Genomic DNA, 17,059 nt, shown 5'->3' with positions numbered 1-17,059 from the left:
ATATTTTCATTACCAAATATTCGTGTTTCAAATATTTTAATTCAAAATATTATTCTTTTTGATTTTCCCTTTTTTTACTCTTATCTGCATCATCTGTTAGAGTAACAGGAGGCATTCTTCCATTAAGAAGTTATTGATGTAGATTAAATCATTCGACAGCATATCTGAGTGGTTAGTTTTTCAAGATTATACTTAAATCAGTAAAAGGGTTATATAATTTAAAAATATGAAGAACAATGTAAATGGCAAATATCATAATTAAATAATTAATATGTAACAAAAATCATAATTCAATATTAATTTCTAAACTTTTAAAATCATTCTTCCAACATAGCTAACAATATTTTATGCTACATTCCTCAGAAATAAAAACCACCATTAAATTAAATTTTCTCTAAAAGGCATTTCAAAGTTTATTTTTAGGCAATATTGCTTAATCCTTTTCTTTCTTATTTGTAAAAGAGTCACGATTAATTCTTTATTGTAAAAGAATTACTGTTCGTTACCTATTCAGTGTTGTGATACTTCGATTTCTTTGATTCATTTGATGATGTAGCACTATCCATCAGCGGTTAATCAAACAATACACTCACACAAACCGTCTGCAATTCAGAAAATTACATTTATTCATTTGGTTCTCATATAGACTTTTCCTAGTCCAGCTGTTGAATTGAGGTTATCTTTCGGAGCAATCTATCTGTTAAGATTTTCCGAGAGAAATGTCTTCTTGCACTCCAATGCTATCTCTTCAATTTTTCATTCATTTTATTTCAATATCAAAACATTATTACCATAAATTTATTGAGTATTGAATATATTATTAATCGCAACTGCTATTTGTTAAATGTTCATTTGCATTGTAACTGCACATATATTGGTCATTCAACAGTCAGATTGGTATCTGTCTTAGGCTTATTATGTGGATGCGACTAATAATCCTAGCATCTCGAAAAAACCATGTGATATTTTTTGATTAGGTTCTATTTTCAGGGGGACATAGTATAAATTTATCAATTTTTGAAAAGTAGAGTGAATAAATCTTTTAGATCAAATATGCCCTATAATTTGAGATTTATTAATTTTTAGAGTAATAATCTTCTTATTAAAATTACGGTTTATTTTAAGTGAAGATGTTTAAATCAAAATTAGCATATGCAACATGGATAGGGATTTAATACTTGAAGTAATAATTTCATATTTATTCTTATATTTTAATCATTGAACCAATGAATTTTACAAGTTTCAATAACTGAATAAGCATTTTTCTATTATGAATTGTGTGACGGTTCATGAATTTGTGGAAGTGTGTAAATGGAGAATGCATTTTGTAAAGGAATAAGCAATTAAAATTGTGGATCTAGTGGTTAGCCATTTTAGAATTTCTGGAAACACTTTAAGCTATGTTGCACCAAGCACTTCTTAAAATGTATTCACATAAAACGTATAAAATGAAACTTTTGAAAACATAAAAAAAGAAAACTTTGAAAACGATAAAACTTTGCTTATATTTTGGAACTTAGACGCAAGAGCTCTTTTGAGCTAAACACATTAAGGCTTCTTTTTAAAAAATTCACATAAAAATAACTGAAATAATTTAATAAACGAATAAAACTAAAGACATTAGGCCAGCTTTTGATATAACACATAAATTATTCTATGTATAACCAATAGTTATGCATTTTGAAATTATAGCATAAAGAATAAAATTTGGAGATTATATTCGGAGCTTGGAATAAATCTTTGTAGACTTGAAAGATTACTTTATAGAATGAAGTTTTCTCGTAAAGGAATTTGCAAAATAAGGTGAATAACTTAATGGAAGCTACACATAAGAAGGAGCCAATGTAATCTACGTAAATGTAGTTGAGAACTCATTTACCAGACCTGTAGAAACAATCTCACCTAGCGAGATGTAGAATGAACATTTCTGTAAACATAAAGTTGCCTTTATGTCAAAATGTCGCATGTTTATAGACTCAATCAGCAAAATATTTGCAATTTTGATGTAATAGTTGAAATTACCAGATCATGGAATTTTTTGATAAATACAACAAACTGGTGGCAGATGAAGTAAAGTTATGCATATGTTTTGCGCCAATAAAATATTTTGGCAAATTCAGCAAGCGATATTCTGATATAACAGTGGAAGTATTTCAAGCAGAATCATTTAAAGTAAAGAACCATGGCACGAAATTTAATCTCCAATATGTTGCACTTTAAATTAGAAAAAAAAATTAGTATTAGTTATTTACACCGTAGATATACAAATAATTGCTTTCAAAAAGTCAAATTCAATCTTTTGTGTTGGTATTCAAATTGATTATAGTTAATTCATGGGTTATTTGATGAGGAAAATATATTTAATATTTTCAAAGAAAAGTGGTCCAATAAATGTTAAAATTTTAATTAGGAAAATTGAGGACATTTTCTCTTTTCTTCTTTTAAATATATTTTAAATAAAACCCAAATTGCAACGTAATGAAGATAAAGAAATGTGAATATTTTAAAGCCAATATAAATTCATAGTTCTCTTCCCTCAACTTAAAGGAAAATTACCAAATTTGTCAAATAAGGACATGGATATTTCTCACTAATATAGTCCTTTTCATATAATGATATTTTTAATTCCAGTTTCTTTAGCATATATATAGCTAAATATATACACTTGAAACAATCTTTCATGGTAAACACGCTAAAACATCCTTTCATGGTAAAGACATGTACCAATTATTGATGAATTCTTCTTCATTCCAATTATTGAATTGGGATGAAGTGATTTCATCCCAATTATCACTTCATCCCAATATGTTATGATAGTTTTATTCCCACTTTCTAAGCATATATAGCTAAATGCATGTATTAAGGACATTAGGGTATTCCTTAGCACAGTGAATAATTTTTATGTTATATCATTATCTAATCTCATTTAATTTAGTTTTTTTATATATATTTGTAATCTCCAATAGCAAAAATATTTCATAAAAAATGTTCATCGTTTTTTTACTCTTTATTGAGAGTCCATTTTTATAGAAGTTTTAGTCGAGTGATTTTTAATTCGATTTATCTTGAACTGTGTAAAAAATAATCAGAAATATTATTATGAACTACATATTTTGAAATGAGAAGTAAATTTGCCAATTATTTTGAATATATTTTCTTACACAATCGTCAACTCATAAGAATGCAGGTTCTTTAATGATGGAATGCAGCTTAGATAAACAAACAAAAAAATAGTTTAAAGGGTTTTAATTTATTAATGGGTATTTCACATAAAACGACTAGATAAGATACCGAAATACATAAATATGATGTTCATGAAATTCAGTTGAATTTGAAGATAAAAATAAAAATTCTGCGAAAAAATATCAATTTTAGGACTCTATCACTTCAGAGTTGTGAAAGTATCATTTATATTTCTTCAACACTTTCATTCACTGTTTTTCAGTCTTGAAGCAATATTAGAAGCAGAAAATACTGATTGTACATCGATAATGAAACCTATACAAAAAATAAAATATCGAGGAAATGGAATGCTAAATAGAAAGGCAGTGTAAAAGATACATAATAATATTTCAATAAATTTAATTATTTTTAAAATGGCAGGAAAAAAAAGTAAAATGAATCATTTCCCTCTTTGTTGACTTTTTAACTTTAATCAGGAACTTCAAATGTGGATTCTGAGGGGAAATTTTAACATTCTAATACCGGAATGAATTTAAATCAGGAATTGTCGGATGAATCTAAACTTAAATCGTCTGCCTTTTTTTTTATTTCTAAAGAATTACTTTTTATGACATGGGTGGCAAAGTGCACATAAAAAATTATATAATATCGAGCATTTTTTTTTATTTAAAATTATTTGCATATAAGCAAGTAACCAAAACATTGAAAATATTTTTGTAAAATATGCTTAAATTAACAAAAGAAAATTCTTAGAATTGGAAAAAAAAAATACGCAGAATTAATTATTTTTGAGATACTTTTTTTAAATTTTAAAATGTTATAAAACGGCTTTTGTGTTAGAGTATTTTCCAATGTTACATATAAAAATAAGGAAAAAGCATTTCGATGAATTTCTAATTAATATTTTGAATATTAAGTTATTAGTTAATTGAATTAAATTTAATAACAAATAATTATTAAATAAATTGATAATTACAAAAACTTTATTTAAATAAAAATTTAAATTGAAAAAAAATTAAATTAAATTTACAGTAATTAAATATTAAAAACAAATTAATTAAATCTCTTAATGAGAATTTATTACCTAGGAAATAATTACTTGTCAAATTTAATTACTCCGTAAAGGTCTTCTCTATAGAGAGTTTTGAACAATTTTTGTATCTTGAATATATTATGAAACGTCAGGTAATTTATAGACAATATTTAATCTAAAAATATTATTGTATTCAAATTAAATTAATTTTAAAGGAAAGTACTCTCCAAATTAAATAAATACAGTAAAATAAAATAATATATATCATTTCACTCTTTACTGTATTTTGCCAGTTAGGAACTTCAATTTTATTGTCTAAGGGGAAAAAATATTTTAACTGTTATGTTCATAAAACGAAATGCACTTTTAATAAATTCGTATAGAGAAAAAAAAAATGTTCTTGTAAACTTGAATCAGCTTCTGTGATAACATCAATAGATAATTATTTTAAAATTAACCGCTTATATTTTGATTTGTTTAGAATTACAATAAGTAATCTAATAAATTCGCATAGATTACAAAAATTCTGTGGAATGTTTTGAATGGATTGGTAGTCTTATTTTTTTTTCTATATTTAATATGAGAAAATAATTATTTTTCGAAGAGAAAAATGTTCACTAATAATTATTGTGTTTTTCTCACAATTAGAAGATAATACTTTTCATCTAATTTCAAACTCGTTCAGTAAAAATATTTCAAATAGATTTCAAATTTAGAATTTACAAAAATACTTTTTTGAGGCGAGTTCAAGTTTTAAAAATGAAGATTTTTAGTAAACATGGCGCTTTACGATGCACTGTTAACATCCTTTTTGCTCATTCGACATTGGTCCCAGAATTCCCAAAACTGTCCTTTTTTGATTATAGTTATCAGCTGCATAAAATAGCCATTTTCATTGTATTCTCGATATGTTCATACAAGTTTGGATGCAAGTTCATACTTTTAAATGTAAGGTTATAAAGGAACTAAATAATCAATTATGCGTCGATGAATGACATAATGTAACAATGATATAATATTATAAATTCATAAATATCGCAATATACATCAAAATGAGATTATTTCATAATTTTTCTTTATCTGTACAAAATTTCCATGCACTTTAATTTGAAATACGATAAGATGATGGGTTTTAACATTTATGGTATCTCAACTATCATTGGTGCTGAAATAATATACATGAATTGTGATGAATCAACGATACAAATTATATTTACAAAATAATCGATTTAAATTGATGGAAAAAAACAAAGCTCAAAATGGAAACAAACAAAAACACTTTGGATAAAATATACAAACAAATAATAGTAGAAGGTGATTTAAAGCTCAGAATGATATAAATATACAAACGTGACCTTTTTAGTTTTCGAAATGTTTAAGTCCATATATTGAATTATTCGATATTGTAAGAGAAGTTATTTATTGTATATTCCTTGTAATTTTTAATTTTATACTCAGTAATCTTTGTTTTTTGTTATCTCAATGGAACATTACGACTAAAAAATGATACTCGAAAAGACGAAACTCATTCGAAAATCATCACTCATATAAAATTGCCTAAAATGTTTTTAAAAATATAATTCGAATCGATGACTGGTTATAATTTTATAACTAACTTGAAATTAAAAATAGTTTATGAAAAATGAATTAAGAATCAGAAGTTATCATGGTTTATAAAATTTTTTGAAAGGATTATTGAAAAAAGCAGATGCAATTTCAAAGGAAAATATGATCGATATGACCACCGATCCAATCATTCTGCCTAGAGTTCCAATCATTCTGCCTGATAAATTTGCACCATTTCGATTTCAGAGACACCCTGTATACGAGAAAGTTATAGAAATTATATCCTCTGGTAATGATAGGAGATATTTTAAATCCAGAGCTACTAACAGAACAGCTTAATCTGTAATTGTAAAACTTAGCATTAAGCCAAATTTAGCATTAAGTCTTATTACTAAGGACACAAATTATATCCTTCATGCCTGTATAGATAGATCAAACCAGCAATTAAATTTACGTTGAAAACAAAGACACCATTATTGATTAAGCTTATTGATGCTCACTTGGCAGATGTGAGCTCTTTCTTTAGATTCAAGCAATTCCTGTATAAAATGTGTCATTAGACAATAGATTCATAATTCCAAATCTTATCAAAGTTCATTGAATCAAAGGAGATATTAATTAAAATATGGTATGTTTAATTGATTTTGGGGATATTTTTCAAGAAATCGTTTATTAAATTAGTTCGAGGAATGTTATTTAACATAATGCAAATTTTGCTTCATAACTCTAACCACTTTCTGCATCTCTTTTACTCAGAATTAAGCCTATTTCTGTGGCAACAACCCACAAAGAGAGCCAGAAGTAGTTACCATGATGGGCAATGTCATCATCTAGTTCAAAAATTACTTCTCTTTGGACTTAAACACTTTCGAAATACTGGTACCATTTTTACTTAGAATTAAGCTTATTTTTGTGGCAACAACCCATAATGAGAACCAGAAGTAGTTACCATGTTGGGAAAACCATAACGTTGTTATATATGAAAAAAATATCTCTCTGAACTTAAACATTTTGAGAACTAAGAAGTCATTTTCCACATAATCTTACATAGTAGGACATAATAGCCAGTCATATCTAAGATGAATGAATGAATTTTTTTTTCTTCCGTGGAGTTCAAAACTAAATGCACTCTTTGATCCCGAGTTGAGATTAATTCTCCTCACTTTTACTCAATGTGGCAACGAAGGGAAGTTCCTTCTGATTCTGTTTGGTGTTGTCTCCGTTCTCTTTCACACAAAAAGATGGCGAATATAGAGGAAAGGAGGTTCGTCTTGGAATGGGAGAAGATCTTCCTTTTAGTGGATGGTCCGCCGTCTCTATAAACACTGGACTAGAAATACAATCGAGAGACTGTGTGTTTGGAGGCAAGATTTCAGACCGAGTGACTACAAAAGAAAATGGTGCTGGTTATGACTTCATAATTTGATTTTTTTAAAAAACTTTTTGGTTGAAAATGGCTTGGAGTTTTTTTCTTCAAATACTTCAAATCCTTTAGGATTGCCGAAATAAAAAAAAAATGTGTCAAATTCTTTTATTGAAGAAAAATTTGAATCACAATTGATGTAATGTGTCTTTTGAAAATGGAATTGTTGAATCAAGCATCTAGTCATTTATAAACTTATTTTAAATGACATAGAAAGTAGACGAAATCCAGTGGATGGTATTATTTTTTTCTTCAAATATTTTTCAGGCACAACTGAGAAACATTGATATCGTTTTTGAAAGTAAGTCAGTTGCAAGCTAAATCTGTTTTCAAAACTGACACAAATCAATTAAAAATGTGAAAATTCCCATAAATATGTTTGAATTTAGAAAGAACTGAAATAATTTTTTCTAAATTTTTGATTGCCAGTCATTTATGCGTTAGAGGTTATTTAAACAGAATTTTTGGTAGATGTCACGGAAAGGTTATAACAAATCCAACACCATCTTCTATCGTAACACGATCCAGTTCTTGCCTCTGTCTCGATAGTAGGTCTACTCGAGACACCCGACTCTTCTATCGGACGACTGGACCGACCTCGGTCCGGAACCCGTATACGAAGAGGAAGAGGCATCCACTGGGGGGATTCACTTTTCAATAAGGTCGGGTCTCTGTCAAGGTGGGTTATCACAGAAAGAATTGAAGAGTTGCTTGGAAAAAGAAATGTTTGACAAAGTTTAAGCTCTGGATTGTCCTGCGAGAGTCTGTGCACGCGCATTGCAAGTCTTTTGATGTGCGCATGCCTGTGTGCTCAAGTATGCGAGAGTCCTGGGGAGGTCTTGGCTGCAGCCGACTCCTATGTACAAGGCTCTTTAGTTTCTCTATTGGACACCTGAAAGAGAACAGGATCAAGGCTTTTTTAAAGAGTCGGTCATTGGAGATTCATGGTACAAAGTTTGGCGAAATTGCATAAAACGCTTAGTAAAAAATAAAAAAGTAAAATATATTAAAAAATCTTACTAATTATAGTTAGTCTGTAAGCTTTACAAATTATTAAATTATTGTTTCAACAACTTTATGAAGACTACGAATGGCAATAGGAAAATAAAAAAAAATATTCTTAGAATAAGAATATTTAAAAAGAAAAGCGTTTTTTTTTTTTCAAAAAAAAATATTTTTAAACAGAAGAAAATGGTGGTTTTAAATAATTTAATTAACAATAATATTTTTGCTTTTCTCAAAATGACGAAATGCTTGTTTCTTAAATGAAATTGAAGAATCCTATTTCATCTTGAAAGATCGCTAAATAAGTATACCAGATTCATTCCATTGGATAGTCCAAAAGTATTGAAAAAAAATCAATTTCGGGCATCGATTATGACAAAATTGAGGATGAATAAATCATAATTGAAGAACTAAAAATTACTAAATAATTACAAAAATTTAAATTTTAAACAGTTTTCATTACTTTTTGAAAAAATAATCTTGAGTAATGTTTTAACTCTAAATATTCGACCGTTCTTATTACTACCATTTAGAACGAATGCTTTCGTTAAAATACACGAAATAAAAATGTTACCAACTATATTCTTTGGTATATGTGCATTTTTACGTTAATGATACCAACTGCTCCATTTTAGAAATGGTTTATGGTAAATCATGAAACTACCAAGAGAATTCTTTCAAAACCCAAAACCAAAATTTCAGATACTTTCATTAGTGAACTGCGAAAACAAATAGAAAAGTTGTTACCAAGTAAAATTCAATATAAAAACTGAAAAAATTATTTTTACATAAGGAATTAGATTCTTGTTCACACATATTTCACAGAGTGAATTGTGTCAGGCGATCATTAGAGTCCCCTTTTGAAGTACCATGTCATCTGATGTTAACAATTATTTTTCTCCTTGTATTGCAACTGTGTTGATTGGAAGGGAAGTAGTGGAACCTCTACAAATCATATAATCTTTGTTATGATAACTTTATTAGATTACAAATGGCAACATGAAAATAAAAAAAAAATATTCTTACTATAATGTTTAATGTTTTTTTTTAAAGTTATTCTTAAAATTGATTATAAAATGGTATAAGAATAGTGATTTTTAATGATACTGCAAATACTACAAGGCTTTAAGAGTGTAAAATGCAGAACTAGGCAAATAATGTAAAAGATATTGATCAAAATTGATTTTTTTTGGAGCATGATATATTAAACTAAACCAATAGGTTTTACAAAACACAAAAAAATGAGATGAAAAACTTCATAAAAAATTACTAAAATGATAGGAAAACGTTTGGAAAATAATGAATCAATTGATTAAAAGATTGATGAATCTATTTGCATTTTTGATGTTAATTTTTAAAAGGGGTTTTTGAGGAAAACTGCTAAATATAAAATACGAAATTATGATTAGGTGGCAAGAGGAATAACAATACTAAAATGTGAAAATGTATTTGCATAGGAAATTACTCAAAATGGCTACCAATTCCATCGAGGTATAGCTGGCCGTAACGAACACATTACAAGATCCAACATTACTTTATAAAGAAGCGGAAGTAATTATAGATAAACAGATTAATTATCTATAGTAATTGAAACTAGGCATAACATTCTCTTCAATTTAATTATAGGATTCAGCTCTAGCAATCACAAGGGCCATTCAAACATAAAGAATCTTTTCACAATATATAGCAATTTTAAATTCTTTTCCACTCATAAATCATGTTCCTCAGGAATTAGGCAGTTTTCATGTGATACAAACAAGGATTCATTCTCTAAAATGTTTTTGCAATTTTGATGAAATATTTTATATGATAAGAATGATTCAATCCGAAATGAGTCGAACCTTTTTCTTTTGTTCTTCCTCCCTCCTTTGAACTCTCATCCAGTAGTCATAATTATCTTGGAGATTTCTAGTTTGTTCGCAGAAGACTGCTTTTTTATACTTCTTGGATTTCGACCTCTTCAGACCCCCTGAAAAAGAAAAAAATGAAAATATCTTAAGAACTTGAAGCTGATGAAAGACGAGACAGAAAGTCAAAACATAATATTTAATAGAAATGAATAATATATCTAACTGAAAAGTGAAAAAAGGGCTCAATTTAATTAACGTATATATTTAAATAATGCTGGGAGCTATAATATTTAGTTATTATAGCAATTCCACAACTTAACAAAGTGTTCACAAAACTGGAAAGAAAAGAGAAAAATATGAAAACTAATAATTTCATACCTATACGATAAGCATAATGATGCCCATTCATCTTCAAATTTTAAATCTACTAAGCATGCTATGATTACTGTCCATAAAAAGAAAAGTTTCTGGTTTGAAAAAATTGTTTAAATTGTACTTTTTTAAAATAGAATTTTCAATTCGTTTAAATTAATTTTTTTATTACTTCTTAATCTTTGCATATTATACGAAATGATACTTTCTAATTTTATTTGAAGTTTAAACTTCTTTGTCATTGGTTGAATAAGATAATTAAAAATAACATGAATAATTCTAAATTACATTAGTGTTTTTAAGAATTCATATTTAATCTTTTTTATTTAAATAATATAACTTTTTAAAAAGAACTGACAATTTTATTCATTAGTATGTTCATCTGTATTGCTGAGATAAATACTTAAAGATTACAGTATACTGTTTGTTTTTGGCTTAAAACCTCTTGTTTCAGTTTTCACAATCCATGCTTTAGATAATTTGAAATTTTTAACTTTAAATATCTGAAATAACATTAAAACATCTAAAATCTGATCAATTTTTTTATTAAAAAAGACTATAAACAAAGAATACAATAATGATGTCAGGCCCATTCAATATAAATGATGCAAATGCTTGTTTAGATGACATATGCAATTAAGTTTATCACGTGACTAACATTCTTCTAATTTATTTCATAATTCTTATCTGAACTTTAGCAGAAGAAACTGCTAATCTGAAGCAAAACTCATTTTTCTTAAAATGAGGTTAGTTGACCAAGTTAGTGAATGAGTAATAGAGCTGCTAATTGAATTAACAAAATAATAAACAATAAATATTGTTAATATATGCTATAATAATGGTAACACCAGCCGTAGTGAAAAACTGGATTTTAAAATTATAAACATTTTTACACAAATAACTTTATTAATTTGTTCCAAATCCTCATATGGTATTTAAATATTTACAATAATTTCTAAATGAGTTATTGTAATGCAGCCTTTAGCTGTAATGTTCTATTTTGTAACTACTACTTAATGCGATCAGAAGAATGCAATTCCCCATTACCAATTAGATGAAATTAATACCTGCTTATGGTTTTGTTGTTTAAAGCGCTATTATCGATGCATGTAATTTATATACAAATATTTTACTGATACATTCAACTTCATACTTATTTTCTTCAAAAATTACGAAACCGATTCTAAAGAAATTCGGATTGTTAATACTTAATTTGAACACTTCAGATAAAAGAAGGGTTTAAAAGAACCCCCTCCCCCCCCAAAAAAAAGAAAGAAAAAAAAGAGAAGTGAAAGTTATTGATTTCAGTTCAACTTTAAAGATAGAATTTAGAGAAATATTCATTGATCTATTTTTATTAACATATAAATAAATTTATAATTATTTGAGTTTATATAATAAGGGGAAAAAGATGAGTGAGATTTGAAATGTGAATGAGTAAGATGAGAAAAGATTTGATAAATCATAATAATTTTGTATCTAATTCTTAAGCTTGATATGTGGAGTATAAAGATATCCCATATCCATAATGTTGTTTTTCAGTTTTAAATATTGAATCAAACTACTTTAAATTAACCTTTTCTTATTTGTACAGTTCAGCAATTTTATTTTCACTTGGAAAATTCACATTTTGTTTCAACAATGAAGATGTTATATTCAAAATGAATTAGAGGTACTTTTTTTAATTTCTTCTGGTATTAAAATAAATTTAAGGAATCCACTTTCTTTTTTTAATTTTTGAACTCCAGCAGCTATACTCAAAAAAGAGGAACATAGACACAGAAAAATGTCTATACACTATTTCAAGAGACTATTTACACTGCTTTTTACATGAAATCAGAATAACAATGCAATTGCTGAAAACATCAATGATTTAGTGCGAAATAAATTCCGAAGAAAACAGTTTTCAACAATACACTTTTATCAGAGTTTCAGGAAGTAGAATTATTTTGTTTTAATTATTTTTTACTCTTTAAATCTTTTTTTCACATTTACAATTGGATTCTGAAATCATTAAAGTAGTGTTTATATTTTAAGAATTTTATTTAATATCTTTTCCCATCCCATCAATTTATCTATGTAAATTCCATATATTCATTAATCGTCTTATTTGTTTTGCAGATTGGCAAAACAAATGATGGGATGAAGCGAGCGGACTATTTTTCCTCGCGTAAGAATATCTGTGTGGTTACGTTTCTGACTTCGTCCCGCGTAATCCTCCCGCGAACTGCCTAACATGCTGTGTGCGTAATCGTCAATACCTGTGTTCTTTTCTTTCCTATGTCTAATAAATTTGCTGTCTTCAAGAACCATGCTGAGATTTATTGAAAATGAACAACAACTATCAGATATAGTCAGAAAGCAAATTTTAAATTAATTACTGCTTAAATGACAATCGGATTCTAAAATTATTAAAGTAGTGTTTATATTTTAAGAATTTTATTTAATATCCTTTCCCATCCCACCAATTTATCTATTATTTAAATTTCATATATTCATTAATCATCTTATCTGCTTTGTAGATTGGCTGTATCAATCAAAATGTTGAATATATATATTTCTATTTTTAAATATTTATATAACTCATTAATTTTATAATCATTAATTAGCTGCTGTCACAATGTTTAAAAGTATAACTACTTCGCCGATTGGTAGATCAAAAGTGACGTCACTGGGAGGAGGAAAGAGATCAACATTTTTTTTTTTAATTCTTCAGACTTGCATTTCTTCAATCTCCATTCCCAAACCCAAAACAGTACAAAATTGAAAGTACATTTTGCCCATGAAAATACATTCTAGATGTATGAAAAGCCATTTACTCATAGATTAAGTTAGGATAAATTGAAATTAAAAGCTAAGGAAGCAGAGTAAAATGTATTTTGAACTAAAAAGAACTGCAAAATATAAATGAAAATTCAAAGAAGGCATCTATATAAAATACAGTTTTACGCTCTATAAAGATTCGATAAAGATAAAAATTTTAAAAATCACAAAATTATCAAAATAGAACCGGTCAATATTTAAAATCTTCACAAATGAAAAAAGCAAAATAAATAAATAAATAAAAATAAAAATAAATAAACCTTTCAAGTTTTCCAATAAAATTAAAATTTGTATTCAAACTTTATATCATATTAAAATAATTCAAAGTAAATTGATCTCGGACTAGGTCACTTAGTAAAATACAAGTCACAGTGTGAGCCCAATATACTAAAATTTGTTTTTATTTCGGAAAATCAGGATCATTAATCAACCAAAATTCTTCTCAAAACCGCTACCAATTCCCGCCACAAACTGCCCTTATCAAGAAAACGAACGATTTTATTAAGATAGTCGAGAAAAATTTCTAAGACTAAAATTTTTAATGAAAGATCTAAAATATCTAAACAATCAAAATACGTTACCATTTTTCCTTTAAAAATATATGAGCATAAAGGAATCACAAAGACAAAAAAATCTAAAATAAAATCCATGGCTCACAATCAACAATAAAAGCTGTAACAGCCCCAGACAGAACCAGCTGCCCCGCCCACGCACAACACACAATGAACCCAGATCCAAAAGAGACCAGAGAGGGCGTGGAGGGTGCAGAAGAGGCCTGAGAGATCCCGGAGAGGCAGTCAGGCAGCAGTTAAAAATAGAACAATCCCAGGCAAAGAACCTTAGCCCCAGGGTGCAGTAGCACTTTTAAACAGTTAAAATTCTAAACGCAATGCAAACAAATGTCTAGTATGTTAACGAATCCAGTAAGTATAAAATACATTTATCGATATAAATCGTTTGGCACAATACTCAATATGACGTTTCGTTATAAAATAGTTTGACATAATTCAAAAACTATTTCAAAAATTCGCAGCACGATTAGTAATTCTAGAAGATGGGTGCTAATTTTAGAAGCCTCGTCCACCTTCGTGACGATTTATCGATTGTTAATTAAATTACTAAATTATGTTCTTTTGTATGCGTCTGTTGAAATGACTAAATGGTATAATTTAGAGCATTTGCATTTGAATATGTAGTAGTCGGCATTATCGACCCATCTCTAGATGCATGAAGGAGAATTTGAAATTTTGAATCAGTTAAAGAAACCAGTGGGAGTGTCTTTTCAAAACTTTCTCGCATATTCTCTAATAAAGATGCTATTCCAGAGAAAGCCTGCAAGGCAGTGAAGTGTAATAGTTAAGAAATATTAATCTTTGGCGTGAATTTAGCATTTTTAATGAATTCATCGTGTCAACCTTGGCGAGTTTTTTGGCTATTAATCCCTGGCATAAGATTAATAGTAACCAAAATCGAATTTGTATTTTAAAATGTTTTTCCCAAATGATTGAAATCAAAATTTGACAATGAAACCACAACTGTAGTAACAAAACACATACTATATTTGATATATTTAAATCAAATACCTTTTTTTTAGTTATTGCATTTACATGCTTTTCGCCACAGACTGACCAACAGACTGTCAGTTATTTGTTGGATGTGTCTCAAAATGTTATACGTGACTACACTACGGATGTTACAGCTACGTACTGAAATTTATCCATCTAGTTCTCGTCGTTTTGTAATTTATATTCGAACAGCCTGGCAGACAGACTTCCTCTGAATGATTTGCTCAAAATTTATGGCGCTCTTACCTTTTGCAACTTCTTCCACTCTTCGAGGTAGATCCAAATCATCTTCAGATAATTCTTCAGCGCCTGTAAATGAATAAAAAATATAAGGAATTAACGTTAATTCTTCAGCGCCTGTAAATGAATAAAAATATAAGTAATTAACGTTAATTCTTCAGAGCCTGTAAATGGATAAAAAAATATAATTAACGTTAATTCTTCAAGGCCTGTAAATGAATAAAAAAAATATAAGCAATTAACGTTAATTCTTCAGAGCTGGTAAATGGATAAAAAATATAAGTAAATAAAGTTAATTCTTCAGAGCATGTAAATGGATAAAAAATATAAGTATTTAATGCTAATTTTCTTATTTAATAAGTATTTTATACCTTTCAGAGCAACAGGCTTTGAAAAAATTAAACGTTTGAAAATTAAAGTTGTCTGGAAATTTTGGAGAACTTAATTAATTATAAGCAAAAGAAATATTTTTGAACAACCAAATCATGTTTATTTAATAGATACCCTTTTCTGCTTTTGAATTATGATAACTATACAGTATAACCTAAGAAAATTGAACCCAGTTTTCGCAAAATAAAGATTAAATGGATTTTAAGAACATTGCACAAATCTGACATCTTTCATTTGTTATTTTTTCCTGTTCCTTTGCATCTTTGTTCTCATTTACGATGCAAAATTAAATAACGTTTTTCATTCTTTATATATATATACTTCATATCTTTAATGTCACTTTATTATATCTTTTGATTTTACTTGTTCCATTTCCAATTTATGAAAACAGCTAGTTACTACGATCTAAATTTTTCTGGGCTACTTCAATTTATACAGATACTACGTAGTCTATTTTGAAAGCATTTATAATTTAAAAACTAGTACCAGAAAAATAATTATCTGAATTTAAATAATTTTCAAAAATTAGAGTAGTAAATTTTAGCCAAACACGTTTCCTTCCTGAGGATTTAACAAAATATTTTGCTACTAACTTTAAAACAACATTAGAACAATAAGTCTTTTGTTAAAATATTTAATTTTTGACATCTAATTGCTAAAAAAATATTATTTTCTAACTATAAACAAGTTGAAAATACATTTTTTTTTCATAAAAATTATTTCTGTCAAACTTTAACCTATAGGAAAATTTACGACCCAAATCTTTAACAGAATTGAGGTTCCAATCATGGTCCAATCTAGATAACGGTAAAAGTATGCCAACTCCTTTCCCTCACCAAAATTGTGGTTGAAAATTCTATTAATTTTTTGAGAAATGTCGAACTCTTACTTTGATCATCTGAGATTCGAATCCATACTCCTGGAAGAAGAGCCGCTTCGGCGTAGCCCCGGCACAAGGGCGCAACGAGGTGGCCGATGAAAGACTCTTGAAGTTTGGCTAACTGGGGATTGGTGCGGTCCATGAAACGAGATATCGGGAGGCCGAGAGCTCGCTCTTCGTCCCCCTGGAGCATAGAAAATAATTATAATGATTTCGAAAAAATAAATTGTTGGTTGTCAAGTTTGATTAATTTTAATTGCATTAATGTCCCTTTAGAAAGCAACATTCAGGCTATTTTTGATTGTTAACAAAAAGTGAAACTTTAATCCCTACAAGAAAAATAAATTTAATATTTTCATGATGCCATTTTACGATCAATTTCATCTTGGACATATTCTGTCTTTTTTTTTACACATTTAATATATAACTGTTAAGGAAATTTTAGTTTGTGATCAAGAGCTAATGTTTTTTTAATAATAATCTAAGAAATTTCTAAATTATATATTGTTTTAAAAATCAACACTTAATAATATTTTTTTAATCAAAAATGAAAAAATGAAAAAGTTTGAGATGCTACAAATAATATATTTACAACTTAAAGAAACGAACAACTAACGAACGAAGAAACTTTGCTAAATTAGTTTGCTACCTTAGCTAAAGTAGATTCATATAAAATACGTTAAAAGGAATTTAGTTTTCAAACATATCCTTACAAAATAATATACTTAA

The 17,059-nt window shown here is 27.8% G+C and overlaps 1 protein-coding gene across 1 annotated transcript in view; it reads right to left on the bottom strand.

Moving 5' to 3' along the window:
* Nucleotides 1-4,771: 4,771 nt before the first annotated feature.
* The window catches only part of LOC129968213 (cGMP-inhibited 3',5'-cyclic phosphodiesterase 3A-like), an 87,844-nt gene continuing 75,556 nt past the window's right edge, over nt 4,772-17,059 (bottom strand). The window contains exons 13-16 of the mRNA XM_056082066.1: nt 16,340-16,514; nt 15,067-15,129; nt 10,052-10,179; nt 4,772-8,097 (exon numbers count right to left, since the gene is read on the bottom strand). Coding sequence (XP_055938041.1) covers nt 8,062-8,097; nt 10,052-10,179; nt 15,067-15,129; nt 16,340-16,514 — 402 coding nt within the window. The 3' untranslated portion in view covers nt 4,772-8,061. The remainder of the gene's footprint in view (nt 8,098-10,051; nt 10,180-15,066; nt 15,130-16,339; nt 16,515-17,059) is intronic.

Source organism: Argiope bruennichi, chromosome 5 (assembly GCF_947563725.1).
Source record: "Argiope bruennichi chromosome 5, qqArgBrue1.1, whole genome shotgun sequence".
Lineage (NCBI taxonomy): Eukaryota > Metazoa > Arthropoda > Arachnida > Araneae > Araneidae > Argiope > Argiope bruennichi.
Note: the sequence above shows the minus strand (reverse complement) of the source record. Positions and strands in the feature narration are given on the sequence as shown.